At 36.6% G+C, this 27,739-nt stretch overlaps 2 protein-coding genes and 1 pseudogene across 8 annotated transcripts in view; 1 reads left to right on the top strand and 2 right to left on the bottom strand.

Moving 5' to 3' along the window:
* The first annotated feature begins 212 nt into the window (after positions 1-212).
* On the top strand, positions 213-20,145 carry LOC139967846 (transmembrane protein 19-like). Of its 3 annotated transcripts, none has more exons than XM_071971986.1 (7): positions 213-311; positions 3,532-3,591; positions 4,503-4,616; positions 6,456-6,593; positions 9,443-9,697; positions 14,702-14,911; positions 16,155-20,145. In XM_071971986.1, exons 2-7 carry the CDS (start codon positions 3,573-3,575, stop codon positions 16,313-16,315), a joined length of 897 nt encoding a protein of 298 aa, XP_071828087.1. In that variant the 5' UTR covers positions 213-311; positions 3,532-3,572; the 3' UTR covers positions 16,316-20,145. The 3 variants fall into 3 exon arrangements, with proteins under 3 accessions (XP_071828087.1, XP_071828096.1, XP_071828105.1); XM_071971995.1 differs by having other exon boundaries at positions 233-370; XM_071972004.1 differs by lacking the exon at positions 213-311 and adding an exon at positions 350-474.
* Positions 3,307-3,383, bottom strand: LOC139972371 (U2 spliceosomal RNA; annotated as a pseudogene).
* LOC139967823 (uncharacterized) overlaps positions 19,844-27,739 on the bottom strand; it is a 54,834-nt gene continuing 46,938 nt past the window's right edge. For all 5 annotated transcript variants that reach the window (XM_071971949.1, XM_071971957.1, XM_071971940.1 and 2 more), the window contains one exon: positions 19,844-27,077. In XM_071971949.1, the coding sequence (XP_071828050.1) occupies positions 25,190-27,077 (1,888 nt within the window). In that variant the 3' untranslated portion in view covers positions 19,844-25,189. The remainder of the gene's footprint in view (positions 27,078-27,739) is intronic.

The following is a 27,739-nucleotide window of genomic DNA, read 5'->3' as shown; positions in this document are numbered from 1 at the left end:
TGTGGACATATGGCATAATGGCTCTGCCAAGAGTGTCTATATAACTAAATGTTGACCCATATTTCATTACTTTTTCACTTCACACGATATCACGGTCATATTCTCCACCTCATATCTACATATCGTACGAGTCGCCGACTCCCCATCCCATCCGTATGTTGTGTGTCATGGTGAATTAGTGTTATAGTAGACATGATGCATAAAGTATCTGTATCTATGACGTTATTAAACAGTCCAACACAGTCAGCTGATAGTCACCTGACATTATCAACACTTTGGACGTTACAACCAGAAACAGAGAAAACAGAGAGGTGTGTTTCTCCCGCGGTCTTCGCATAATTTGTTGTTTGTTTCCTTCATCAGTAGTCAAGTAAATAGAACTTAAAATTTAATGTTTCTTCAAAGCAAAACATTCTGAGCTGAATCCAACCGTAAAATGCACTAGTTCATGACTACGTCAAACTCAAACCTCACGTAAATGCGTTATTCTTAATATATACATCGTGGATAGGCTAGGCCTACGTGAGTTAGGGCCTACCATAACAATCAAATGTAACGTTAGCCAAGGCCCGTGTTAAGTTAAAATGAGTAACACTAGAAGTAGAGCGCCTCTTGTGAGCAATTTCATTATGTTTGGTGTGGATGTTTGCCTGATGTGAACATAATTGGGGGTTTTATTCTTTCACTAAGCCTATATAAATTTTGCTTGTGTCCTGGAAGTTGTAGGCTGTGCACATGTGGCAAAAAGTTTTAATTCATATCAAACACTGTAGGCCTAACTACAAATTGTCTGAAAGTGCAGCTACATGTGAAAAACACAGTATGCAATATTAGGGGATAAATTGAGTGACTTGATACACCAAGTTGTATTTGACTCATTTTGAGGTGCAGGTATGGTTCATGATGGTTCAAGAATGCTATACTGCAAAACATCACTTACAGAGTGATTATGAATTGCTGGATGTTTTCTGTTAATGTTTTGAGAGAAAGTATGCGTATATTCTTTGTAGAACTGAAGTGTGTTGTCACATTAGCCTTTTGTCATCAACTTGTCATCAATTTGAATGGAAGTTTGTTGGGCAGGTTTTCTAATGATCATGATTGCCATGTAGCTTGTTCCCAAGTTGTCTGCAAACACTGAAACATTTGCCATTCTCAGTGAGCATAGAACTAAATGCAAAGCTGCAACACTTGTTTTTGTACTTTCGTTATGTAGCCGTTGAGATTAGCCTATGGTATGTTCATGTACAAATCATCATGTTTGGCTATTTTGCCACATTTTTGTGGGAAACTGATATGAACCATTTATGATTGCCTTTAGGAACTGGCATTAAAAAGGGGAAATATGGCTTTTCTGCAAATGCAATCAGTTTGAACTTTCAATAGTAATAATTTTACAACTTATTTAGGAACAGATCTGTACCAAATCTGCTATGTCTAGGAATAATCTTTACATATTTTATCACAGCTTGGTAGCATTCTTCATTGGAACTCACAAATTGTTAGCACTTATTCTGACCACATGCGTCGATTAGGGAGTTTCTTTAGAGCGTAGGTATATGTTAGCTACAGACACATACAACAAATTGGACCTACATTATGTAACAGTGGATATAGGTAAGGGGAAAGCATGTGACATGTGAGTAGTACCAATGTAAGGTGTGAGAGGGGAGGGTTAGTATTTGACAGATAGGTGTGATGTGGGGGGGGGGGGGTTGACAAGAAGGAGATAAAAATTAAGCAATTAACTCTATCTGGAGGAACCAGGGATGAAAGAAATGTATTTATGTAATGGCAAGTTCACCAGAAATAGTAAGATAGTTTGGGACAACCTCCAACAATTGAGTCGGAAATTAATGTAATACTCTGTGGGAATGGACAGGTTACTTTATGCTTTCTAGGCTAACAGTGGTTTTGGATTTGTGTGAATACTTCAAATGTTATTCAATGTAATGAGTCCAAAGCAGGTCTATTCAGTTCTTGTTTTATAACATCTTATAATTCTAAGGTATTGATTCATTCTCATTGGTCCTAATCAGACCCGTCCACTTCTCAATTGATAATCATATTTGAGTCCAGCATATCCAAGACCAAGTCCTTGTCATCCAATTTACACAATTGATCTTTGGCAGATTTCAGTTGGTCTCAATCCAAGTCCTCATTTCCTGAAAGACCAAGTCCAAGACTTTAACAACTAAGTGTCAGTCTGGATTCTGCACAGCAGAGTCTTAGTCCTTAAACAAATAGGCTTGTGTCCTACCACTACTGGCAGTAGTTGTTGTGTCAACTATTTACTGTTACTTTTCTGCATCACCAGGTCATAAACCAATAGCATTCTTTCATTGCAAAGGTACAAATTTTTAAACATTTCCAAAATTGACTGAATCCATTTGGAATTTATCAAGAGGGGAAATCCTGAGTGAGGAAAATAGCAACGATAGGATCAAAACATGGGCATCCAGTTTTGAAGAATGTTATGCATAATTAAATCATAGACCACCCACCCTGATCGATGTTCTGTTGGAATGAAGGGTTAGCATCCCAAAAAAATTGTACAAATAGCCAACGTTTCTTCTGTGAGATGACTTTCAATGAGCATTGTGAAATGATTTTGTGTGCATGGAAATGCCACATGTTCTTAAAGGATGGTTAACAGTGACACAACAAAGGGCAACTTTAGACCCCCCCCTGAAGGAAATCATAGGGTGCTCAGTCCCTTCCCCCTCCTCCACTGAGAGACAGAATGTTACAACAAAATCCTAGTGTACAGTAGATACTGTACATATGTAACATGTGCACTACAAACTAGACAGTTGAAAAATTTTCAATATTGTTTCAAAAATTGCAACCTATTGCACTAATAAGCATCTTATTACCCACAATTTATCAAAATTTGTCAAAGGCCCATAGTCTCCTGCCCCAGGGCTACATAACAACGTAGCTCTGCCTTAACAAAAATGGTGTTTGCGTCTATGATGATATACATGTTTTATTTCCATGGTAATTTCTTGATTTGATGCAGAATGATAGATAAAATTTACTGTCATTTATTGTTAACTGATCTCCAGCTCTTAATTTTTTTTTTTTTTTAATTGATCATATATTTGTATTCTGTGTTAAAATAGACAACTCTTAATCCATTAACTACAAGTATTTTACTGTGACAACCATGTGGAGCTGTTTAAATCCTTTTTTTAATGAAAAGTCGCCCAGGAAAGAATCTGGGCACGAAAACCAAACTACCAAATGACTGATCCGCTCTCATCCCCAGTCCCCTTGCATTGGGACTGTGACTGTGTGATCATCGTCGGGTGTTTATCACCATTCCCTTCGAAAGGGAACAGATGCTACACATGATCTTAGCCAAAAGGCCGAGAAGCGAAAGCTGTTTAATTTGTGCAGATGCAATCAAGGCCAATAGTTCTTTCACAGTTGAGACACTTTTGTATGTTTGAGCCTTACTATTTCCTTGTATCAGTTAGACATTCACTGTCAATATCTTTGATAAGTTTTTATCTCTTTTCTTCGTAGAATCCCTCTGTTATACCACAACAACGTAAACAGGACAGACTATGGGACTCTTGAATGAAGGTAATATTAACTTACACTAGACAACATTGCCATCACAGACAAAGTTTGAGCTTCACTGAAGATATCACAAGTGTGTTGTGTTCAAGGATCTATCCATTTTGCAACATATCAAAGTCATTTGTTAATTCTGCTCTACTGCCCTCTACTTGGCAATTAGTTGTACTGTTATGCTATAAACCATAGTATATATAACAAGGGAGCTTCCCAGTATAACTAGGATAATCAGTAAATGCTGATGTATTCAATATTAGGGAATTCTAACGATGAGAGGGGGGGGGGGTTAAGATTGATAATTGGAGAGGATGGGGGAACAAAGTTTAAGGCAATAGGAGGAAATGTAATTTAAACCAATAAATTTGATAACATATATCAATTTCAAATCTCTGTCAGAAAAAGGAAACCAAGCTGACTGAAGTAATTGATACTCTCTGTGCCTAATTAAATGATTTTTGTCTGATGGTGGTTGGGATGCTGTAACAATGAGCACATTAAACATTTAATTAGCAAAGTGTTTATAACAGGATAAGAACTCATTGATTCTCATTACGTTTAATGTGTTTGTGGTGGTTTCTTTCTCTGACATAAATGCGGAGTTCAGACCTTACAACATGTTAAATAGGTGAAGGACATTGTAGGCCACAATTTATCTACCTAGCTTATTAAATTAATGAGATTAGCAGGGAGATGATAATGATTTTAGGTTCATACCACACATCTCAAGCAATGTAATTAGTGAGTGGGTAGAACCTTGAATAATGTTATTAACTCTCTTGGAATTCTATGTTAACAATTGCAATGTAGCCAGGTGTGTTATTGTAGGCCAATATTAATTGATTCCTGTTATATTGTATAATTGTTGTTTTTCTGCTTAATGTTTCATTGAGGTAGTCTTTTTTCTTCTGATTGTATAGTGGTGTTACACACAATTCCACCATGGAAGTGGTTGTTTGCTTTACTGGTGCCACTATTCATGGCGATTGATGCATTCAAGAAGAAGAAACTAAACAGAGGTGGTGCCTTTGCAGGTAAACATTTAAACAAATGTTCTTTTTCCATTCTCTTTGGTAAGGTTAGTATTGGAAACTGAGGAACCTGTTTCTTGAACAAAAGTTTAAGGTTTAACCCAATAATGATGACATTTCTAAGTTTATAAATAGCGAATTTGAGATATTGATTTGAGAAAGCAATGCAATTAGTTCCTTAGATATGACAGCTTGTGGCTTGCCAAGTAAGGATTGAAAGACAAAAATCACAAAAAGAAACTCTCTAGAATCACTCTAGAATCTGTGTTGAAATGTGTCAGGGATTTGATTGCAAACCAGTAAACTTTGAAGATGACTTTGACGTGCAGAGAACCGGGACGGTACGCTCTTGCAGGGATGCCAGAATTACGGTAATAGCCGGAATTCCAGCTTTTTCCCGATTTTGAAATTTGGTTCTGGCTCCATACGATCTTTTCGTACCAGTTGAAACAGTCATGAGCTTTTTCCACGAATTTTTAACTATTATTCTAACACACTGTAGTATACGCAAATTGGAGCCTATATCGCAATTTTTTTCTCTGGATTATCTTAAAGTCCCAACATAAGCTTAGCTACTCTTTGGGACATCCAAGTCCCCACAACTTTCAGCTGGAATCCTTGGCCCTTGGAAGGGTCAGCTAGAGTAGAGAGCACACTACTAGATTTGGTCACCATTTTGCAACAACAGTACTCAAAATCAATGAATGCGAATTTATCTTGGCTAATCTGCATCATGCATATTTCGTTTGTAATGTGAGGTTATAAGTTTCACTTTAACCCTAATCTTTCTTGGCTTGCTCATGGGAGGTTTTGAACATGAAGGTCATTCACTGCGGCCTCTGATGAGGCACGACTCTGTGTAGCTGTGCTAATACAGCCAGCCCTGGGGAGACGATACACCTAACCCCTGGCAACGCAATTAAACACCAACGTTAGGCAATACAACTTTGACTTCAGGCGCTAGATAAAAGTAAACACTAGAGATGCAGTAGCGAGTATGAAACACGCGCCCGATTTTAAAGTTCAAGCCTTGGTATAAGTTAATAAATCCTTACTTAGGTAAATGGTGATGAACACTTAATTACTAGTTCAACTGTTACTCCAATTATACAAGAGGAAGCTTATGCTAAAAATGCTAAATACAACTAATACAAACCACATATAATACAAAACGGGGAGACCTCACTGTACAATGTGTTAACTGACTGTGTTTTTCAGGAATCAATATCGCACCCAATACACTGCTCTCATATATAACAACAACTCCCTCTACGGCCAAGCTTTTCATAAGATGCCCCCCATTGGAATGTCAAAAATTTCTATGCAAATGAGCAGTCTTGGAAGTAAACAGGAAGTAGAGAGTTGGAACGCGAAAGGGATAAATAAGTCGCTACACATAATCATATTCTTAGATGACAGTCAATTAGTTGATTCGTAGTACAACAGGTCCACGTGAGGATTTCCTGCAAATATGTATAAATGTAACATAATAAAGAAAAAACCAGTGTTGCTGTTTCTATAGCCATCAAAAGTAATATTTGTGTTAACTCACAGCCTGCAATATCACGAATACAGCATTATTTTATACAGATATATCTCGCTATCAAGTTTTGTAAAGAGAACAGTTATTTTATATAATGGGTGACCTAGTTTTTGTCAAATAATGAAGACAGTGTTTTAAGCACATGCTGGAGCAGTCAACCATCTCATTATATATAAACTAATTGCTAACTGGAACAGTGAACTTTACTGTCAAGATGAGGTGTCATATTTATCAGCTTGTTATAACTTTCTTTCTTGCTTCCATTTAATTGCTCTGTGTTTTTTATTGTTTTTTCCCAGCTTATGTTGCAGGTTTCATCACAATGATCTGCAGTTATTCTTTCTTCCTGGGGATGACAGCATTCTTCTATGCTGGGTCAAAGGTCACAAAATACAAAGCCAGCTTAAAACACAATATAGAAGATGACTACAAAGAAGGTAGAGATAACCAGAAACAGTTTGATCAAATTGAACTTGAATCGAAATTTGTATGTTTTTTACCTCTTTATCTCTCAAGAAGAAAGTGAAATATGGGACAGATCCATTGGTGATGATGGTTGCCTTGTTAATGAAAGTCACAGAAATAGTAAGGGTTTACTGTTTCACACATTCCTTGGATATTTTAATTCATTCACCGAATGTTCAGTCGAATAGCAGAGAACTGAACATGAATAAACCTTACAAGTTGATAAGAACTATTTTGACTTGAGAGGACAACAGACCATTCAATGGGGTTGGTCATGTGAGAGTATACAGGGTAACATACAGAGTACATGCAAGCCTTTCTATTACCACATATATATCTTGTTCAAGATTAAAATAATTGTTCTTGGAATTAGCTGAACCGATTATTATTGGTTAAATACATATTATTATTGTAAAATCAAAACATGATGGCTGCTGTTCTAGATATTTGGATAAATATAGTTTAGGATAAACACAAACGGCTCATCCTTAAGCTGTTGAAGATGTTTAGATAAACATAGAAACAGACACAAACAAATTAACAGACAGACAGACAAACATTTATTACAGCTGAATCATATCCAGCCGCGTCAAGAGACCTTAAAGAGGTTTTATGGAGTGAACTTTATACAAACTTGTTTGGCAGACATTGATAATAATGATAATACCCAGAATGCATGACTCATTGAGGCTGCCAGAGACAATTCTTACGTTTAGTTGATTTCCTAAATGTATTGACAGGGAAAGACCGTAGAGGGTGAGTGCTGTAGTATTACAAAGTGTCGGTGAATTGTGTAATTAGATCAAATTAGTAAGCTAGTCAGCTGAGGGTATTACGTTAATGCTTTAATAAAGCCTTTGTCGTCATCTTCCTGCATAGAACTCTTTGATGGCATTTAAGCTTCATTATGTTCATTTCGCTCTTCTTAAATCACTGTCATGAGCCTTCTCATAATCAGATCTCTCCAAAAGGAATGTTGTTATGGAGTGGGAAAATGGCTGTGAAATGTACTCTCTTCAAAGTACAGGCATAAAAAGTGCATTAAATCCCCATACAGGATCATGAAAGGATCTGCAATCTGCACTGTGAATTAAAGAAAGAAACAAAACCTAGTTTGGTTGGGAAAATAAATCTGTTTTCTTCCAATTTCCCAGAGTGTAACCATTTCGATAAGAAGTGCACAGCCTCTAAATTTACTTCTGAACATCCAACTCATTTCACAAGATTCTATCCTATTTGCAGCAGCTGTTTACCTGCCCCTTTAAAATGGTCATGCTCTCAGGAGCTTGTTTGCAGATGAGTCATGTCCAGGTTTAGAGAACTTAAATAGATTAGATGCTTTATTTATCATCTTAATAATACAAGATGTGGAAATAATAGTCTGGAGGGAGAAAACTGCAATAACAGGATGTAGATGAGTGAGGTGTGAACAGGGAATGCTACAGGAAGTGAGCTCCAAATCTTATAATGATAAACTAAGCAACGGTCAATCATTAGTATTGTTGTTAAGATCATATCAGCCAGTCTTTGTAAATGATATACATTATGATAGCTAAGAGGACTTGAGATATCTGTGGTTTAAAAGAAATGCAAATGTCAGAAGGTTTACTGATGGGGAGACAGTTTGTCTTATTTATGTATAGCGTTAATAAAAGGGGAACTGCCAAAAGAAGTTTGACATTTTACACGAAAGGTAAGATATTTAAAATGATGAATAATAATTAGGAGTAATTATGAAAAGGTTGCAAAGTAAGTAGGAGGTAAGAATGCTACATTTATCACTCAGAAATGGAATTAGCAGTATTAGCACAATCAGCATCGCATAGAGCTATTATCTAGACAGATAATGTCACAATGTTTCCATATGGTGTTGTGGGCAAGAAGTAAGCCTGATGATATAACCTTCCAACTATCACAGAAATACACTGAACCATTCCACTACTAAAAAACACTCGAAGAAAACCTCTGTAATAATATATGGAATTCTTGCGGAACTCGGCACAAAACACCCTGTTACGCAGTAAATATCGCTACAAAATAAACACATTTCGAGCTCAACCTTGTCATAACTTTCTTAGTATATCACTCAGAAAACTCTTTCTTATGTCATTTTGAAGAATATTGTGTCCTCTTTACAATGATGTGTCGTTATTAATTATGCGTGTGAACTAAACCCCGTACTTTTTAATCTGAAAAAGTAAAACCCACTTCGGAAATTCAGTGAACCTCTTCAAAATGTCCCTATCTCTCAATGCTTACATTGTGCTTTCTGGGAGTGTGATTGTGTAACCAGTTTCTTTCCTATGCCAAAGAAAAGTTTGTGGACTCTTCTCTCTAGTGATATCAAATTTGACTTGATTGGTCAATATTAGGGCTCGTACTTTTCACCAGCAAATCAAATTCATCGTAAGAAATTTGTGAAGTCCTCCTTTACGCGGCTAATCTGAACACAGTACATTGGGCAGTGCTCTCACAGCAATTTCGGAGAGTGAAAACTGCAACGCTTCATGTCAGGGCATCAGCATTTAATTCTCCGACAACGGGCCGTTTATAGAGCAAAAGTTTCCATATGCTTCATTAACTTTCTGGTCATTATTATGATAACAGGTAAATGTGTGGACAGGTTAACCAAATTATGAGGACGAAAATTTAGCAACAGATCTAAGAACGGTTCAGCAATCTTAGTGATTTTTATATATAATTCCAGTAAAATGGTTATTCTTGTAAAAGAAGTACTCCTTGCCTTGCTATTAATGTCATATTGGCTGTCTTACAATCCTCTATTTACCTGACATATGATATTCTATTTTTATATTCTCAGGTGGACAAAGAACTTGGATCCAGGTATTTACCAATGGATTTGTCGGTGTGCTGTTCTCCCTTCACCATGCATTAGATTCAGGTTTTCAGGAGACACCCCTAGATTTTGAGCAGTATTTCCACTCTACTTGGCTTGCTATGGCAGTGCTCTCTTCGTTTGCCTGCTGTAGTGGTGATACTTGGGCATCTGAGATAGGCAGCGTGTCTGGTCCTACCAGACCGACGTTGATTACAACATGGGTGGAAGTACCAGTGGGTAAGTTCAGTGTCCTACCATGCACTATTGTAATACAGCTGTATGGCAGCCATGATAACTCGATTCATGACTGGTAATATACATGACTCTTTTGCTCATTCTGCACTTATATTAGTGACTCAGTTGCATATGTAATCACTTAAAGGATAACTTTCAGACCTAAAAAAAAACACTGCGATCAGTCTGGTTTGCATTTCTATTCCTCCTTCAATTTTTGAAAACTTACCCTTGAAACCTCTGAGTGTCATCAATTAAAGTGGCTGAACTACAAAGTCTAATACAGTTCAGTTTAATACACAGACTATTAGATGAGTTCAGTCTAATACACATACTACTAGATGAGTTCAGTCTAATACACAGACTATTAGGTGAGTTCAATCTAATACACAGACTGTTAGGTGAGTTCAATCTAATACACAGACTATTAGATGAGTTCAGTCTAATACACAGACTGTTAGGTGAGTTCAGTCTAATACACAGACTATTAGTTGAGTTCAGTCTCATACACAGACTATTAGGTGAGTTCAGTCTAATACACACAATTATGTGAGTTCAGTCTAATACAGACTATTAGGTGAGTTCAGTCTAATACACAGACTACTAGATGAGTTCAATCTAATACACAGACTATTAGGTGAGTTCAGTCTAATACGCAGACTATTAGGTGAGTTCAGTCTAATACACAGACTATTAGGTGAGTTCAGTCTAATACACAGACTATTAGGTGAGTTCAGTCTAATACACAGACTATTAGGTGAGTTCAGTCTAATACGCAGACTATTAGGTGAGTTCAGTCTAATACACAGACTATTAGGTGAGTTCAGTCTAATACGCAGACTATTAGGTGAGTTCAATCTAATACACACACTGTTAGGTGAGTTAAGTCTAATACACAGACTATTAGATGAGTTCAGTCTAATACACAGACTATTAGGTGAGTTCAGTCTAATACACACACTGTTAGGTGAGTTCAGTCTAATACACCAGACTGTTAGGTGAGTTCAGTCTAATACACAGACTATTAGGTGAGTTCAGTCTAATACACAGACTATTAGGTGAGTTCAGTCTGATACACAGACTATTAGGTGAGTTCAGTCTAATACACAGACTGTTAGGTGAGTTCAGTCTAATACACAGACTATTAGGTGAGTTCAGTCTGATACACAGACTATTAGGTGAGTTCAGTCTAATACACAGACTGTTAGGTGAGTTCAGTCTAATACACAGACTATTAGGTGAGTTCAGTCTAATACACAGACTATTAGGTGAGTTCAGTCTAATACACAGACTGTTAGGTGAGTTCAGTCTAATACACACACTGTTAGGTGAGTTCAGTCTAAGACACAGACTATTAGGTGAGTTCAGTCTAATACGCAGACTATTAGGTGAGTTCAGTCAAACACACAGACTATTAGGTGAGTTCTGTCTAATACACAGACTATTAGGTGAGTTCAGTCTAATACACAGACTGTTAGGTGAGTTCAGTCTAATACACAGACTATTAGGTGAGTTCAGTCTAATACGCAGACTATTAGGTGAGTTCAATCTAATACACACACTGTTAGGTGAGTTAAGTCTAATACACAGACTATTAGATGAGTTCAGTCTAATACACAGACTATTAGGTGAGTTCAGTCTAATACACACACTGTTAGGTGAGTTCAGTCTAATACACCAGACTGTTAGGTGAGTTCAGTCTAATACACAGACTATTAGGTGAGTTCAGTCTAATACACAGACTATTAGGTGAGTTCAGTCTGATACACAGACTATTAGGTGAGTTCAGTCTAATACACAGACTGTTAGGTGAGTTCAGTCTAATACACAGACTATTAGGTGGGTTCAGTCTGATACACAGACTATTAGGTGAGTTCAGTCTAATACACAGACTGTTAGGTGAGTTCAGTCTAATACACAGACTATTAGGTGAGTTCAGTCTAATACACAGACTGTTAGGTGAGTTCAGTCTAATACACACACTGTTAGGTGAGTTCAGTCTAATACACAGACTATTAGGTGAGTTCAGTCTAATACGCAGACTATTAGATGAGTTCAGTCAAACACACAGACTATTAGGTGAGTTCTGTCTAATACACAGACTATTAGGTGAGTTCAGTCTAATACACAGACTATTAGGTGAGTTCTGTCTAATACACAGACTATTAGGTGAGTTCAGTCTAATACACAGACTGTTAGGTGAGTTCAGTCTAATACACAGACTATTAGGTGAGTTCCTCAGATGCAACACAAAGCTCAGTAAGAGAGCATGTATGTCCTTTATGGTCTCAACATATTTACAATGCATTATAACATGTCCTTTATGGTCTCAACATTCTTACAATGTATTATAACATTGACAATGACATATGTTTTGAATTTCATTCATGTGTGCTCCCTCTTGTTTATATGAACATGATTTTAGATATATAAAACAATAGATAAACATTAAGATTAAGGCCTGCCCTGGGGAGCTGAGGTCATCATCATTTTAGCCTTAAAGGAACATTCCAGATATAAGTCATGTATCACAACTGAATATCTTGAAAATCAGAATAGCTAAAGAAGAATTCTACTCCCACTGAAATGTTTCTTCATTGTTAGACTGTGACATCAAACCAATAAATTTGCATACAGTAATACTTTAATAAACATAATTATGTCATTTCCTGTTGATTAGTATTCAGTGAAATCTCTTGGTGATGTTGCAACAGCATAAATAACATCTGAGCCACAGGTCAACATAGTTAACAAAGAGTAAGAAACTATTGATCTTATTACAGCATTGTGTAAGTTTTAAGATATGGACCTTGGATTGTGTCAGAACTCTAACCAAAAATTGCTTCATGCTCTCTGTCGAGTTATAAATTCTTGTTTTATAGTCTCAATCATTTAAAGCAATTACAAAAGCTCTGTAGGGCAAGATATCTCTCCCTCTGGAAATTCTCTATAAATCACCGTCAATATTACCTCAAATAATGCATGGTCCAGTTCCATAGTGCATATCACATGATGAAAACAGTTTTATTAGTCTTGAGAACTAAGATTCAAAATGACATAAAGTGATCCAAATATGCAGTGAGGTTTGCTGTGTAAATTGATGCATTTGATGTGAAAGAAAGGTTCAAAGACATTTGCACATTTAGATAATTCAAGAATAATACGGGTAAAGAATTACGTCCAGATGTCTTCACTATAAACTGAAATCTTATCATTGTTCTTTTTTTATTACTGTAGGTTGGTGCCAAGAATAATGCAAAAATCTATGAATCACACTATTCTATTATAAATAAAATAGACTTTTTGGCAGCCATTGTTGGCAAGCAGCTGATTCAAAACTGAAAGCTGCACTTTTGTGAGTCTATTATTTACAGACAAAGAGTGTATGCCCTTAGCTTCTAATTAAACTGAGCAGTTGTATTATTAGATTTTATTAAAATGTTTGTTTTGGCTGGTTCCGAACAATAACATTTTTTAATGAATATGGTTTTGAAATATAATGAAAAGTACATTTGGGGTTAAACTCTCCTTGAGGGAGAAGTGAACCCAACGATGTGTGGAATCTATGTTAAAGTGTCTAGACCTTGTTTATGAACACTTCATGTAATGATTCAAAGATCTAATTTGCAGGCATAAAATATACTCTACACAATAAATGCAATTTTGATTCCTTGCAAGAGGAATGTATGTGATGGTGATGGCATGTGTCTGTGTTTGCATATATGTGCTTGTCTCACTGACAATTTTTGGGACCATTGCACCAAAAGACACCTTCACATGGAGGAACTGTTTGTAGGCGAGGGACCATCTACTGTAAGTGTGCATGTTTTTTTGACACGTTGGCTTCGATAACTCATTTGAAGTCCACAGAGTTCAAAGTCACAAATCTGGTTCATTAATTAAATTTAAACTTAGTGTGCGGTCCACTTTTTGGTTGCCAGAAAACTATTGCTTGTTGTGAAGTTCAAAGTTTTTCTGAGGGTGTCCAGAAGTCAAACTATGAAATTGATGTAATTCCAATAACATCAAAAAGTTAAACATGGATGAACTTTACACTTGCTATATGGATCCACTTCAGGAAGTGAAAGAACTCAAAGGTCATTTGAGGTCGCCAGAGATCAAAGTATGAAAATGTAGTACTCGAGTCACTACAAAAATAGCTTAGAAAGTGACTTCCATCTATTATATAAGAAAATTTAAAGAATATGTAGAATGAACCAATAAGAATAGAACAGAGCAAAAAAGGCATGTTGAAGCTGCCATCTCCTTGACATTATGTTTTGAACATATATTATTCACAAGTGTGATATTCTTACTCAAAAATTCAAATTTTAATCATCATCATAATGGATAGTTCATGTAAAGATTTCCTTAATAACTTAAATGTCACTCTCATATCAACATAAATATACCAGAAATTGGCAGATAAGTTGAACAGTTCTGTGCCCCATTCCACAAAGATCTAAATCTTAAGTTTGATAAATCGTGCGTAAGTCACCTTATCGAGCGTAAGTTTGAAATCAAACTTATCTCCGTTCCACAAAGAAACTTACGCTTGATATCAAGCTTAAGTCCAATCCGATCATGCGTAGTGATCCAGATCAATCGTAAGTAAGTGTTTGTGGAACAGAGCCCAGAAGTAACTAAATGAATTGATCTCTATAATTTATAGCTGTGGAAGTAAAATGTTATTAGTGAAGAAAATCAGTGATAATAAGAAGAAAATGGTGAAATTTATTGTAATTTGTAATTCTAAAAAGAACTGTTTGCTGTATTTGTGTGCCTAATACAAGCAATAATCTGCAGGATTTTTTACTCTATATCTACTGCTAGTGTTGAAAAATATGATCACTACAACTGTATACAGACATTATCCCCAATGAATGCATTTCTTGTTATTCCAGCTTTGTGGTTGAAAAGTTTATAATTATATCAAAAGTTCCAAAAGTGTTGCAAACTTTCTACTCTGTTTAACTGAAATAACCTATTTTTGTTTCTTTATGTCAGGAACCAATGGTGCTATATCTATGGTTGGTACCCTGTCTAGCATCGCCGGTGGGGCAGTTGTCGGTCTCGGCTACTATGTTGGAATCCTGCTAAGTTTTTCATATAATCACCGTCCACCATGCCAGTGGTTTGTGATAGTTGCAGGTGCCATTGCAGGTCTGGTGGGGTCGTTTGTAGACTCGTTATTGGGTGCAACATTTCAATATTCAGGTAAGGCTTCATTAAAGGAATAAAGAAAGGCAGGGGTCGAAGAAGACACTTTATATTATTCAGTAACCTAAAAATAGGATCGCTTTGAAAATTGGCTCCTGAGGCCTCACCACAATGCACAGTAAGCCGCCATTGATTATGTAATATGACTATTCAACAAGGATATGCCTTTGGGATTCGAACCCGGGCATCCCGCTTTATATGCGGGCACCCTAACCACTAGGCTATGGGTGCTGATTGTATGTCCAGAGGTTCCAAACCTGTTAGGAAGGTTGTAATTCCACTGTAGTCGTTTGTCACCTGTATCGAACAATACTAGTTCTGTTTTTGGTGACATATTTCCCTTGTTTAGAGATGTAACATGTATTTTAATATTACTCATTGAAGTATGCATATCAGTCAACAAACAAAAATGTGTGGTCATTTATACTCTAAAAGACAGATCTTCTTTGCGATCTCCCCTGACACAGGAAAGGAAATATTCATTATTAGTGCGGATGGAATAATAGGCTAAATAGGAAAGGATATATGAAATGAAGGGGACATGTTAAAGGAATGCAATAGTTGGCAAGGGTAAACTGTGGGTGACTAGAGGGCTGCTCGGGTAGGAGGGGCTGTCTACAAGAATACAACGTATCACAAGGATGAACTTGTAGGTCATAAGAGGGTGGCCCAGGCACAGAAGGGACATACTAAAATACAAGGGATTACAAGGATGAACCTTGTAGGTCATAGGAGGTTGGCTCAGGCACAGAAGGGACGGACTAAATTCCAAGGGATTACAAGGATGAACCTTGTAGGTCATAGGAGGTTGGCTTAGGGACAGACTAAAATGCAAAGGATTACAAAGATGAACCTTGTAGGTCCATTGCAAGGCGGCTCAGGCACAAGGAATCACAAGGGTAATCTGGTCGTTGGAGGGCAAATCTGCAATGGGAGTGAATAGACAAAAGATTGAAGGGAAAGAAGCTCACAGGGAGAAAACAGAAAGAGGGCAGTGCACTGTGAGGAGTATTTGCTTTGACCTTGATTATTGCGCTGTTCAACAACGATAAGGAAGAGAATGAAATTCTGTTGTTAAAAGACTTTAGATCCATCTTCAAGTTTTCAGGTTGGTCTGATATTGCCTATGTCAGTTTGTCTGTCCATACTAGACCTGACTTGTACATTTATTGTAATAAGAGTATTTTTAAATGGAATAGTAATAACATTTCTAACACTCCAGTGTCTGTTAATTTGACAGGGTATTGCAGAAAGAGGAAATGTGTTGTTAGTGTGCCTGGAGCAGACGTGGATCATATCAGTGGGTCAGCTATACTTTCCAATGAAGCAGTAAATCTGGTAGCTTCTTTCATCACTGCCATCACTGTACCACCAATACTTGCACTGGTTTGGCCTTCCTGAACCGTGTACTGGTAAAACACAACAACCTGCTGTAACAAGACTACATGATGTCAGAAGAACACAAATCAAATATGTAAGGATCATGTATGGTGGTTGTTATGACCATATATCACTTTAACCCAAAGAAAGAAAGGAATGGACAACACACCACTGTTGCTCTTATAATTAATTTGGTGTGTGTGGGTGGATTTGGTAATGAGAGCCCAGGTTGGAGCATTGAAAGCTTGAGACAAAAGCAATGTTAATCTTTGATTTATGGAGTGTTAGCACAGTGGTTAACGCCGGTGCCTTCCAATCATAAGGTCCCCGGTTCGAGTCACTCCAAGATTAATGTATGTCGCCCAGTTACAGAGTTGTTGACAATTGACAATTCATAATCATGGACGATAAATATGACTGTAAGAGACTGACTTTGGTCAGCTTGCGGCTTTGATAAGCCAATGATGGCTTCTTCGCGAGTTCCTGCTTGCAGGAGGATCTAAAATACATACATACATACATTAAAATTTTCTAATATTGGAGATTGTGAACCGTAGATAGTTTTAAACTATAACTTCAGCTTCCAACATGTTTGTCAAACACACATGATCCCTCTCTACTTGGATTTCAGTATCTATTTGGAAGAACTTGAATATTGAAGGTATTTTAGTGTTGAAGAACAAACAAGGTGGACTGTTATAGTTTTTTTCCTTTCCCTCATTCATTTGTATGTTTTTCTGTTACTAGTAATGAAAATAAGAAAGCAACTTACGATTTCTACTTGTCTTTGAGATCTAAAGGAGAAAAATTGACAGCTTTGTTCATATAACATTTTTCTTACTTTTTACTAAAATACTGCTATTTTTATTATTAATTTTGTCTCTTTTGTTTTTTCAATATGTGGATCGCTTAAGACATGATATCAATGGTGTATTATACGTTCAGCTCACAGTACTAAATCTGCATCAAATGTTTCATTGAATTGTTTATCCACATCACACTCATGCGATGTTAATGATCTTCCTGAAGCACATTAGTAATGTGACAAATATTTTCAAAAACATATTGTCCAAAATATCATATAGCTGCTGACTAGTGTTAATATCATGTATCAAAAATGCCATACAAAGCTGTATTCATAGCTGTGCTCTTTTTGTCATATTTTCCCACTTCTTGATGTGTTGGTTAGCCTGGTACATAAGCTGTGTGTTGGTGAAGGCCTAAATATAATATTCTTCAGCTGTTCAGACATCATACCTTGTAAAATCTCAATATTTCTTTCTATGATTTTGTGTTGAACCTACTGCTTAACATTAGCAAAGAGAGAGAATGAATAAGAGCCAAAAACAGATATCTTGGTTTACAAATTATAAAACTAAAGACTGCTGCTATGGCAATTCTAACAAAGCAGGTTGCTGACAGGCTATTCAATATTGTGGGTTTAAAAATACATGGGTGGGTTATTTATAAATGAAGCTATATGACTCACCGTCAAGCTTCGTGGAAATCGTTTGTTAATTGTTGAGCGGGCTCTAAGGAAAGACAGGATTAAGGTTTATGAATAGATGGCAGTAGTTCAGTGGTAAAGCTAGTGTTTTATGGATATCAATGAATAGAAACTAATAGCAATAACTCAAACAGGAGTTGCTTTGACTTGATTTGTTAATTGCTAAAGACAAAAACACTAAATAAAAGTGGTAATGTTGAATTATAATTGCAGGTGAGTGGACTGTTAACTAGTCTTGACACAAAGTTCATAACACATATAATGTAAATGTTCACTAGTGTTTACAATGTTGTTCTCAAGACTATTCTGGTAGTTTGTGAGTGATAAACAGATATCAACATCTTATCTAGAAGATAGGAGTAAGTTATAGATATCATCTCTGGTAGCTACAAGTGATTATCTACATCTTGTCTAGAAGATAGGAGTAAGTTATAGATATCATCTCTGGTAGCTACAAGTGATTAACCGATATCTACATCTTATATAGAAGATAGGAGTAAGTTATAGATATCATCTCTGGTAGCTACAAGTGATTAACCGATATCTACATCTTATCTAGAAGATAGGAGTAGGTAACAGATTATCTGGTAGATACAAGTGATTAACAGATATCTAGATCTCATCTAGTAGATAGACAAATATTTCCTGGATGTTGTACGTGGTGATGCTTGAAACGTATCCTACCAGCTCTGAACCTCTAGATAATGTCCTTGTTTGAAGTTGTCATTCTTGTCCCAATGAAGTTAACCATTATTTTACATGACAAGAACAAGCATAATGCATGAATCACAATGGCTTAATAAATCTTCACACAGGATCCTTAATGTTGTTTGTGACGGACTCCTTAGGAGCAGCTTAAATATTACTGGAAATCAAAAATATTCACAATTATTAACTTTTCATTATTTAATCTAAATCTTGATTAAACAACCTCAAAATAAAGGCTGAAGTTGGTTGATTTCATAGCAAAACTGTTGAAAATGTTCTGCTTTCTTAGGTCAAAACCAGATCCTCATAGCTTTTGCAGGGATGCCAGAATTCAGGCAATAGCCGGAACTCCGGCTTTTTTCAGATTTGGAAATTTGGTTCTGGCTCCACACGATCTTTTTCGTCCCAGTTGAAACAGGCATGAGCTTTTTCTGCGAATTTCAAACTATTATCCTAACACACTGTAGCATACGCAAATTAGAGCCTATACCGCAATTTTTTCTCTTGATTTTCATAAAGTTTCCAACATTGCAATGATATTTTCTTAAGTTTTCCATAATTTCAAGTATTTTAGTATCATTAGAGTAGGGACAAATATTAAAATTTGTGGCTGCCTTTGGAAGTGACTCGAAAACGGAGATAATTCCGGAAATTTCTCTCGGACTATGCCCTATATAGTATATACGAAAGATAGATGTCCCCGGAAAAGTTCCTAAAGTTCATTTCCTGGCCTGGCAATTCAGAAGGAGACTTCTGCGGTACATAGGCATATTTCACCTTTACCGAAAGTGCCATTTAAGGTTGAAGAATCGAACACATGACCATTATCCAGTTATGTGTGCTTTAATCTTATGGTGTTGTTTCTCACATATTTTCTTTTTGTATTTTTATAGTATTTTTTGGGAAGTGTAAATTTCTAAAACATGATATCTCAAAATGAAGTTCAGATAAGAATAAAATTCAGATGCATCATACAAGGCCTGGGAAGTTCCATTTCCAATGATCTGGGAGGGATATTTATGCCAAAGTATTCTTGCAGCGCTACGCGCCAACCAGGGTGGCGCTCTGCTTAGTCTTTGGGACGTCCAAGTCCCCACAGCTTTCAGGCCCTAGGGCCAAACCCTGCTGGCATCCCTGCATTTTGGTAATATATGTTAAAAGCATCTGGCAACAGCAGATTGAATGATGTCATCAAGGCAATCAAGCTGAAATAATTTGTTTTTCAACAATATTTCAATCATTTATCCACACACGAAAATATGTGACTGTGAACACTCCGAGATGCCAAACTACTGCTGTAGATGAAGACAAATAAAAAGACTGAACACAAGAAGTATAATATTTTTTTCTAGACTTGTATTGCGGTACCACATTGTTCCACCATAAGCTAATCTCACATCATTAACACATTGACTTCTGTTCAACTTTTTTTTTTTTTTCTACGACAACTGTTGTCGACTTAACACTGTAAAATAACATAATTTTTTGACAAACAACAAAACAAGAAAAAAGGTCAAGATATTTAGTGAGGGGGAAAAACTAAAACAAAAAACATCAACAGAAAAGTACACACAACTTGAGAAAATATATCTGTACAATTAATATTCTCAAATTTGTCCATATATCTCATTTTGACCTATTTTTAGTAAATATATATATTTTTCAACAAATCAATACAATGTTCTAAGACAACGAATATTGTTGTTTAGAATTATTCTATAGATACATCTAAGTGAATTTATAATATACAGCACATGCACTGTGTTAAAACTCAAAGTACAATGCTCAAGTTATCACACTGTATGTAAATCACCATTTAATCAATCACAAAATAGATAGCTTGACAAGTAGTGTTATGATTATTCAAAAGACAAAAAGTACAATGCTCAACAAAGTACCTAGAACCTACAATTTCATCCAATCACAAATAAGATAGCTTAACAAGTAGGTAATGCTATGAATATTCAAAAGACAAACAAGCAAGTTTATCCATACACTAAAACTTGTATCTAAACTATTTATCTAATCTGATTCATTAATTTGAGTTATATGGTGATTATATACACAACTGTATTAAGTCTCGGGTAACATAATACCTATGAGGTGATATCTGGTATTAGTACAAGAATAATATTCTGTGTTGAATGCAATATTAGACTAAGAGTGGAAGCATCAATGAAGAGGCAATGGCATCCTTTGTGTCATGCTTCATGGTTTATCCCTGACCCCCCCACCCCCCTCCCTCTGCCACCACTTATATTGGTCACCATTTTAAACAAACAGATATTAAAGTAAACTCCTGTCAAGATATGTATCACCACTGAATTGTGAGAATATCATAAGGAACTATTAAATAAAGATTGTAATTATCTGGAACATTAGCAACACAAAAAGGTTTTTAGACATGTTCACAGGTCAGAAGACCCAAACCGTATCTTCTTGATCTGTACAATTAAATATTCATCTATGGTTAAATCACAACATTATAAAAGCAGAAGTATGCTCAGCTGTGACATAATAGAGGAGGTGTATTAACAAGTTTTGGTGAAGAGGTTCTCTGTAAATTCAGAAGAAGTGTGTTACGATGAGCAGAGTATTGCTCCCTTCACATAATACTGCCACCCCCCATCCATATCATGTCAGCCATTAATAACCAGCACTGCATGTAATGTATCATAAACAATTCTGCACAGGTAGAAAATATACAAAGGGCTATTCACAACTCAGCAGAATCTGTATCTAAAAATCATGCTTTATTTGTATATAGAAAAATGTTTCTTTTTTTGTGTTTAACATACTAACATGAAATGCGTTAATCAGCCTATGAACATCTGCAGCTTATAAAAGGGAATGTTGGCAGATCCCGTTTTCAATGTTTATAGTACATCCTAAGAATGTAGTCAGGGCTTACTTCTTCATATATTTTATGGCAATCTTTCACTTGAAAATAATATACATAATGATTTTTGTCCTTTTTACAAGAAAAAAATATTGAAATTTTGGAAATATTTTGTGATACATACAGTTCCTGTAATTTGAGTAAAAAGAATGATGTGAGATGTTTTAGTTACAAGTTTACAATAATGCTGAATCCCTGAAAAGTCCAGGGCTGAATCCCTGAAAGTCCAGGATACAGACATCATAATAGAGACTTAATTTTTGCTGTCCTGAAAATCTTGTATGCATTTACAGATCACAGACTACCTTTGATTTGGACAAATTTTGTCTTCAAAGGTGCAATTCAAGACAGATACTTTGGACAGGTCCATGTAAACTAGGACAACACACAATGTAGATTATGTCTTCATATTCAAAAAAAAGTAAGGGTCTGTCTTCGTCAATCACTTAAAATCATTTTAACTCACAAATCCATATTTTCCCCCATCAAGTCTGAATTAAGCTGGTGAACAAAACATCGATCCATGCTAGATATGGATATGTCTTTACAAATTAAGACGCGTTCCTAAAGGTGTGACCAAATACTTTGTTGGCCATTCATCTAAAACATTTTGTGCCAACTTCAAATTTACTGTGGAATTTTTCCCTGTTTTCTAGAACAATACCGCACCAAGTACTACTACTGATTTTCTCTCCCATAATTTTTTTCTTCTTTCATTATCATGAACATCAATTTCAACATTCATACATTATCAAGAACCTAGCTAGAATCACTGCAGTTATCGCCTAACAACTCACATGTGAACACCAAGTTATGGCATTCACATATAAACCACTTCAACCACTGTTTTACCTCAAGTTCACGTGTGAACAAAACTATAAAACTTGAAACCTGAATGACACACAGATACATGCAACTAGGGCCATCTTGAAAACAAAACACTTGATGACATTGAACGAAAGTTTTCAATACTTCTTTCTCTGAGTCTTACAAGAGTCAGAAACATTTCTAAGAAGCTTGTTCACACTCAACAATGTTTAACAGTTATATATTGAAACAATGAATGGTGCTGTTCTAGAAATGTCTTGAGGACTGGTTATAGCTAAATATTCAGAATGTGGAAAATACCTGATCTAGGAAATATCTTTATGGAAGTACTACTGGTACAAATCACTGCAAAAAATCATTTCACTTTTAAAATACTCACTTTTACAACCTAAACACACATGGTCAACTTTCACAATGTCTCTCACTTGGAGCTATGATATACTCAAAATGCATGCAATAACTGTAAATAGGTTTCTAGCTACTTCAATCAGCATATAATTGGTCACTGTTATCGACAGATGTTATCAACATTCACATACATTAATGTAAGCATGAAATGTTCCAAGTAGAGAAATAAAACAAACATACAAATGGATACATGAAATCAATCATTTCTTCAGCTATTCTCGATTATATTGCAAAAGTTGGACAAATTTCCATACAACCCAAACACATATTTTAGCTTAATTTTTGGAACTCTACCGCCTACAGGGTATATTCAAATTAACACACAGTAATAAAGGTTCATGACAAATGGTATTCCAAATATTGTTTACAAATGATTAAATGTGGCTATGATACTACATTATTACAATTATTTAGTGGTGATGTTGTCAAAATCACAAATTGTAAACAAAGCATGGCTAAACACACACACAATGTAATTTGTTATCTACACACTAATGCCAATATGATTAGGATTGTAGGAATCTGATGCAAGTCTTCCAGGGTGTATGAAGTCAAACACAATAGACCCCTACTTTAAAAGTCACAACATATTTAACATTCATTCTGTTACTTTAATCAAGTCCTAAACTGCTGGTACACATTTATAGCACTCCAACAAAACTAAAGGTTTTCCTCAACCTGCATAACATTTATACTGCTCAACATAATCACTTAACATTGCTACTCCCCCCCCCCCCCCAAAGTAAAATTCCTATTAAATCTAGCAAATATTAATACTTTCCAGCAAGTGCTCTTCTTTACAAATGTTCAGTTTTCACCTAGTCCAATTCACAGCGTTTCACACATCACATGACACCTACCAGCCAATCAAATTACCATATTAATTAGCTAGTCTGATTAATAATTGGGTTTACCCAGCAATGTGTGGAACAAGAATGACTCACTTGCTGCAGACAATAAACAAGCAATTGTAATGGTGACTGGACAAGCAGAAGCTTGCTTTAGCAAACAATGATTCATTATCAGATAAAAACAGGAAATCTGGCTATCTGTAAGTACCAGGAAATGGTCAATCAATTGTCTACAAGGAGTAAGCATTAGAAGAGCAATAAACATTACAGGACTGACCAGCAGGACTGACCACAGAAGGAGCAAATGATCAATGATCCCACTTTGGACATTAACAAGATTTTGATGTGTAAATCTGAAGAATATTTGGTATCAGAGTCTCATTTAGATTATAGGCTCATGTTGGTAACAAAATAGCAATGACATTATGATTTGCTTTTATTGAACAAGAAACCACTGCAAGAGCACTAAAGTTGATAACATTAACTGTTGTAAAGAATGGAAGAGATTTTTCAGCCTCTTTGGAATACGAGACATCAATAATTTTGCCTGTAAAATTGGAAAATAATATCCTTGTCAATATTCCTGTAAATCTGACAAAATTAAACTGAATTTGTGTTTTTCTCTAACTTTTAATCCTCCTCAAAGTGATATTGTCCCGTTATTATAATAGAAGTAGCAGCGAAGTAATATTACACCCCTTTCAATCAGGAATCTATTTGGAGTAATAATGTAGCTGAACTGTGTTAAACGAAGAGCACATTCTAAAGTGATTTTTATGATATTTCACTTAATATAATGGTATGGATGATGGAGACAGAGTTAGTAGAAGGTTCAATGACCAACTTCTCTTCTACATAAGTACTTTCTAATCTCCTCTTACGTCAACTTGTTGCTGCGTACACGTACATCGATCCATCTATTCAGTAGTTTATAGTATCCCATTTATAAAAGTAATTCCAATATTCAATGCATTCCAAATTAAGAATCTTCAACGACATAAATCCATCAATTTGCCGCTGGGTATTGGCAAGTGAAGCATTTGTGGTCGATGACTTAAACACTTGGAATAATTTGCTGCCCTGTAGTCATGGCGACGTAAGATTGTTTGGTATTCTCCGTTGCTGCTGTGAGTGAAAATGTACTTTATATGACTAAAATGGGTGCAGTTACAAATGAATCAAGCTGGGTCATATGACTGGTTGCTAAGCAATCATTTGAGGAATTCCTTGATGGGAGTGGTGGATTTTAATAATTTGCCATGACAAACTTTGCACACTAAGCCTGATTCATTAAAATCCCCAGATACATATAGATGAAAACATGACTTAACCTGGATTACATGTGGAACTGACTTGTTGATGATGTGGTCACGTTCCAAGCTCTTTAATAAATAATAATAATAATACGCCCTCTCTCACCAAGAACATTGTATGGAGATGTAAGTTTCATTTAAAAGCTAAAAGAAGAGTTGTGGTTCAATTATAAAGATAATGGTGAAACATTGAAATATAATACTTGGTTCTCTTATATATATAACTATCCCTCTTTGGCCATTAAACACACAAAAAATAGAAACCAACAAGCATTTACACAAATCTTAATGAAAAACTGAAGAACATATTTGAAACAAATATTTCATGACTGGAATTTCACTGATTGAACACACAAGAATCTAAGGCAAGTTAGCTAACTGTCAGGATACTTCTATCATCTCACAACTACTACTTAGTGACCTTTCACTACTCAAGGAACAGGTCTCATAATCTTCATCATCGAAGCGGGTCAAGCCGTACTGGAGGAGATTCTCCCGAGAGCTACGCACCATCTCCGATACGACAGCTTCCCGAGCGCACGAACTGATCTCTTCGCAGGACTGGCTACGCACACTCAAAACTTTTGTATTCCTATCACTATTGCACTTCTTTTGGTGATGAGTAGATAATATGGAGTCGCAAGAATCTCTCCGTTCATCCGGATCAAACTTGCAGCGTGTAAAATATCTCATTCCACGATCCATTGCAGTGGCTGGGGATTGATGACCTAGCTTCGGAGAGCTGGTGCTGCCACTCGATAAACTATCGGATGACTCCGGCCTCTTCTGCCACACACTTTCACCTGCCCCGTCCGAGGGGCTGTCTTCGCCTTGTTTACTCGGAAACCGAAACGGATTCCATCCTTTTTGAATTTCAAGAGTTGAAGGATAAACAGGGGCTGCCTTGGAGGGGCTACCAGAAGAGTCCAGTATAGAAGAAGGAAAATCTGGTGAGATTCCTGAAGAAATGGAGCTATGTCTGTCCAGTAAGGAGCTGGTGTCACTCTCTAAATTAGGTGAAATACCACTGCTGGCGCTAGACTCACTGCAGAGGGACTGTCCACTTCCCTGCCTGACCAAAGGAATGCAGGTTGAGGTGAGGTGACCAGGAGGTGATGATTCCTGTCTGCTAGGGGACACTTTGATGCGGAGTTTCAGGTGTTGGGGTAAGCTCCGTAGCACACCCTTCTGCACCTTGGATGCATGCTTAGAGATGGACCCTGGGCTAAATGGGTCCCGTTGGTCCTGGCTGGGGCTGTTTGAACCTGGCTGAGCATTCAAGTCCAACTTTGCACTCTTTTTCAAAATCGATTTGCCAGGAGACAGTCTCTGTTTCTCTTTGGCGTGATTGCTCTGTTGCACGTTACCCTGATGTGTTGAATATTCAACAGATGCACCTTTCTTTAAAGGTGCTGAATGTTTTGTAACAGTCTCCTCCTGAGGGAGTTTTTGCCCATCTTCCCCTCCTCTACTAGGAGACACCAACAATTTTTCCTCAACTTTCATCCTAGACTGGGCTTGAAAACGTTCACAGGCGTCCACAAATGGGTTACCAGAACCTGCTTTTGGTGAATTCATGCTCAAATTACTTGTCCCCCACTCCAAAACACCCACACCAACAGGGGTGGTGCAGCCTGATCGAGGTTTCTTCGAGTCTGTTCGTTCGGGGAATGCCAAGGACGCGGGCTCGTGATGAGATACCACTTTTAAGCTAAGCCCTGCCGGTCTCGGAATAGAACATCCCCCCGATTGAGAAATGTTTGGCAGAGATGAACCCTTGTCTACGTTTGAGACTGTCGCCAATGACAGTTTGGCAGTGTCCTTTTCACTCATGGATCTCTTGTAAGATTTGCTTGGTCCTGAGGTAGATGATGAAGAGAGATCAGAGAGGGTTACTTTAGGCAGTGATTTTCCTTGAGATGGTCGGGGACTTTTACTCCTAGATCGAGGTTGGGCTATTTTCCGATGAGAGTTTTCCTGTTTACTGTTTTCAGGAGATGAAGAAGAGCTGGTTTCCATTATTTCACTGTTGTTTTCAGCATCTTCATCCTCTTCTTCTCCTCTGTCATCTCGTCGTCCTCCCTCTGTTGTATCTTCTTGTGTTGGGGTTGTTGCATAAGTGACTTGACAGCTTGAAGTAACACTCACACTGACAGAGCATTCTGGCTCTAACGATAGCATCGGCTTTTGCAAAAGCTTCTCATATTCGATTAGTTGTCCCAGAAAATTGAAGTTTGGTGATATTGTTGGTCTCTTGGCTTTGACAAACCTGAGGGGAGAGAAAAAGTAAAGTTGAAAAAATGCTGATATTTTGCAACCTCGTCAACCTACATTTGAATGAAGATTGTCAACCTTTTCACACCAGCCTGTTAACAGGAGAAAATTAAGACATTAACAAAGTCAAACAAAATTCCTCATATAATAAATGAAGATAAAATTCTTCAGGTTACATATGTTAAAGATGTGTGTGTTGAAATAGTACAGTAAAAGATGTTTGTGTAGTAGAATTTGATGGAGCACACTATACCAGCATAAATCTGGAAAACTTTATCAGATGCATCGAAGGGGAAACTTACAGTACTGCTGTTTCTCTTTCGAATAATATTTTTGAATAATTTGCACTATCCAGCTTAAGGGGATGACTATTTTTTTTTAAACTGGAAGGATTAAATATTCAAACAAACATAATACTGTCAGAACCTTTTCACTTGAATGGTCCTTCATTACAAAACTAAATAATGCATCACTCAAAAGGACACAGTGGAACAAACATATGTAGATATTTATAAATGAAATTCTGGCTTGACACATCCTTAAATGGAACACACAACAATACTCTTTAATCAAACTCAGTTGCACCCAAGAAATGAAATCAGATGAGTTCTGCCAGCAAACAGAAAAATTAATATTAATCCCAACTCTGCAGTTTCA

The sequence above is a fragment of the Apostichopus japonicus genome, chromosome 1 (genome assembly GCF_037975245.1).
Source record: "Apostichopus japonicus isolate 1M-3 chromosome 1, ASM3797524v1, whole genome shotgun sequence".
Taxonomy (NCBI): Eukaryota; Metazoa; Echinodermata; class Holothuroidea; order Aspidochirotida; family Stichopodidae; genus Apostichopus; species Apostichopus japonicus.
Note: the sequence above shows the minus strand (reverse complement) of the source record. Positions and strands in the feature narration are given on the sequence as shown.

Bases quoted from the DNA above. Each gene is read 5' to 3' on its own strand.
- LOC139967846 (XM_071971986.1), top strand. The intron at 6,594-9,442 runs GTAGAGATAACC...TTATATTCTCAG, and splicing joins AGAAGATGACTACAAAGAAG to GTGGACAAAGAACTTGGATC. The intron at 9,698-14,701 runs GTAAGTTCAGTG...TCTTTATGTCAG, and splicing joins ATGGGTGGAAGTACCAGTGG to GAACCAATGGTGCTATATCT.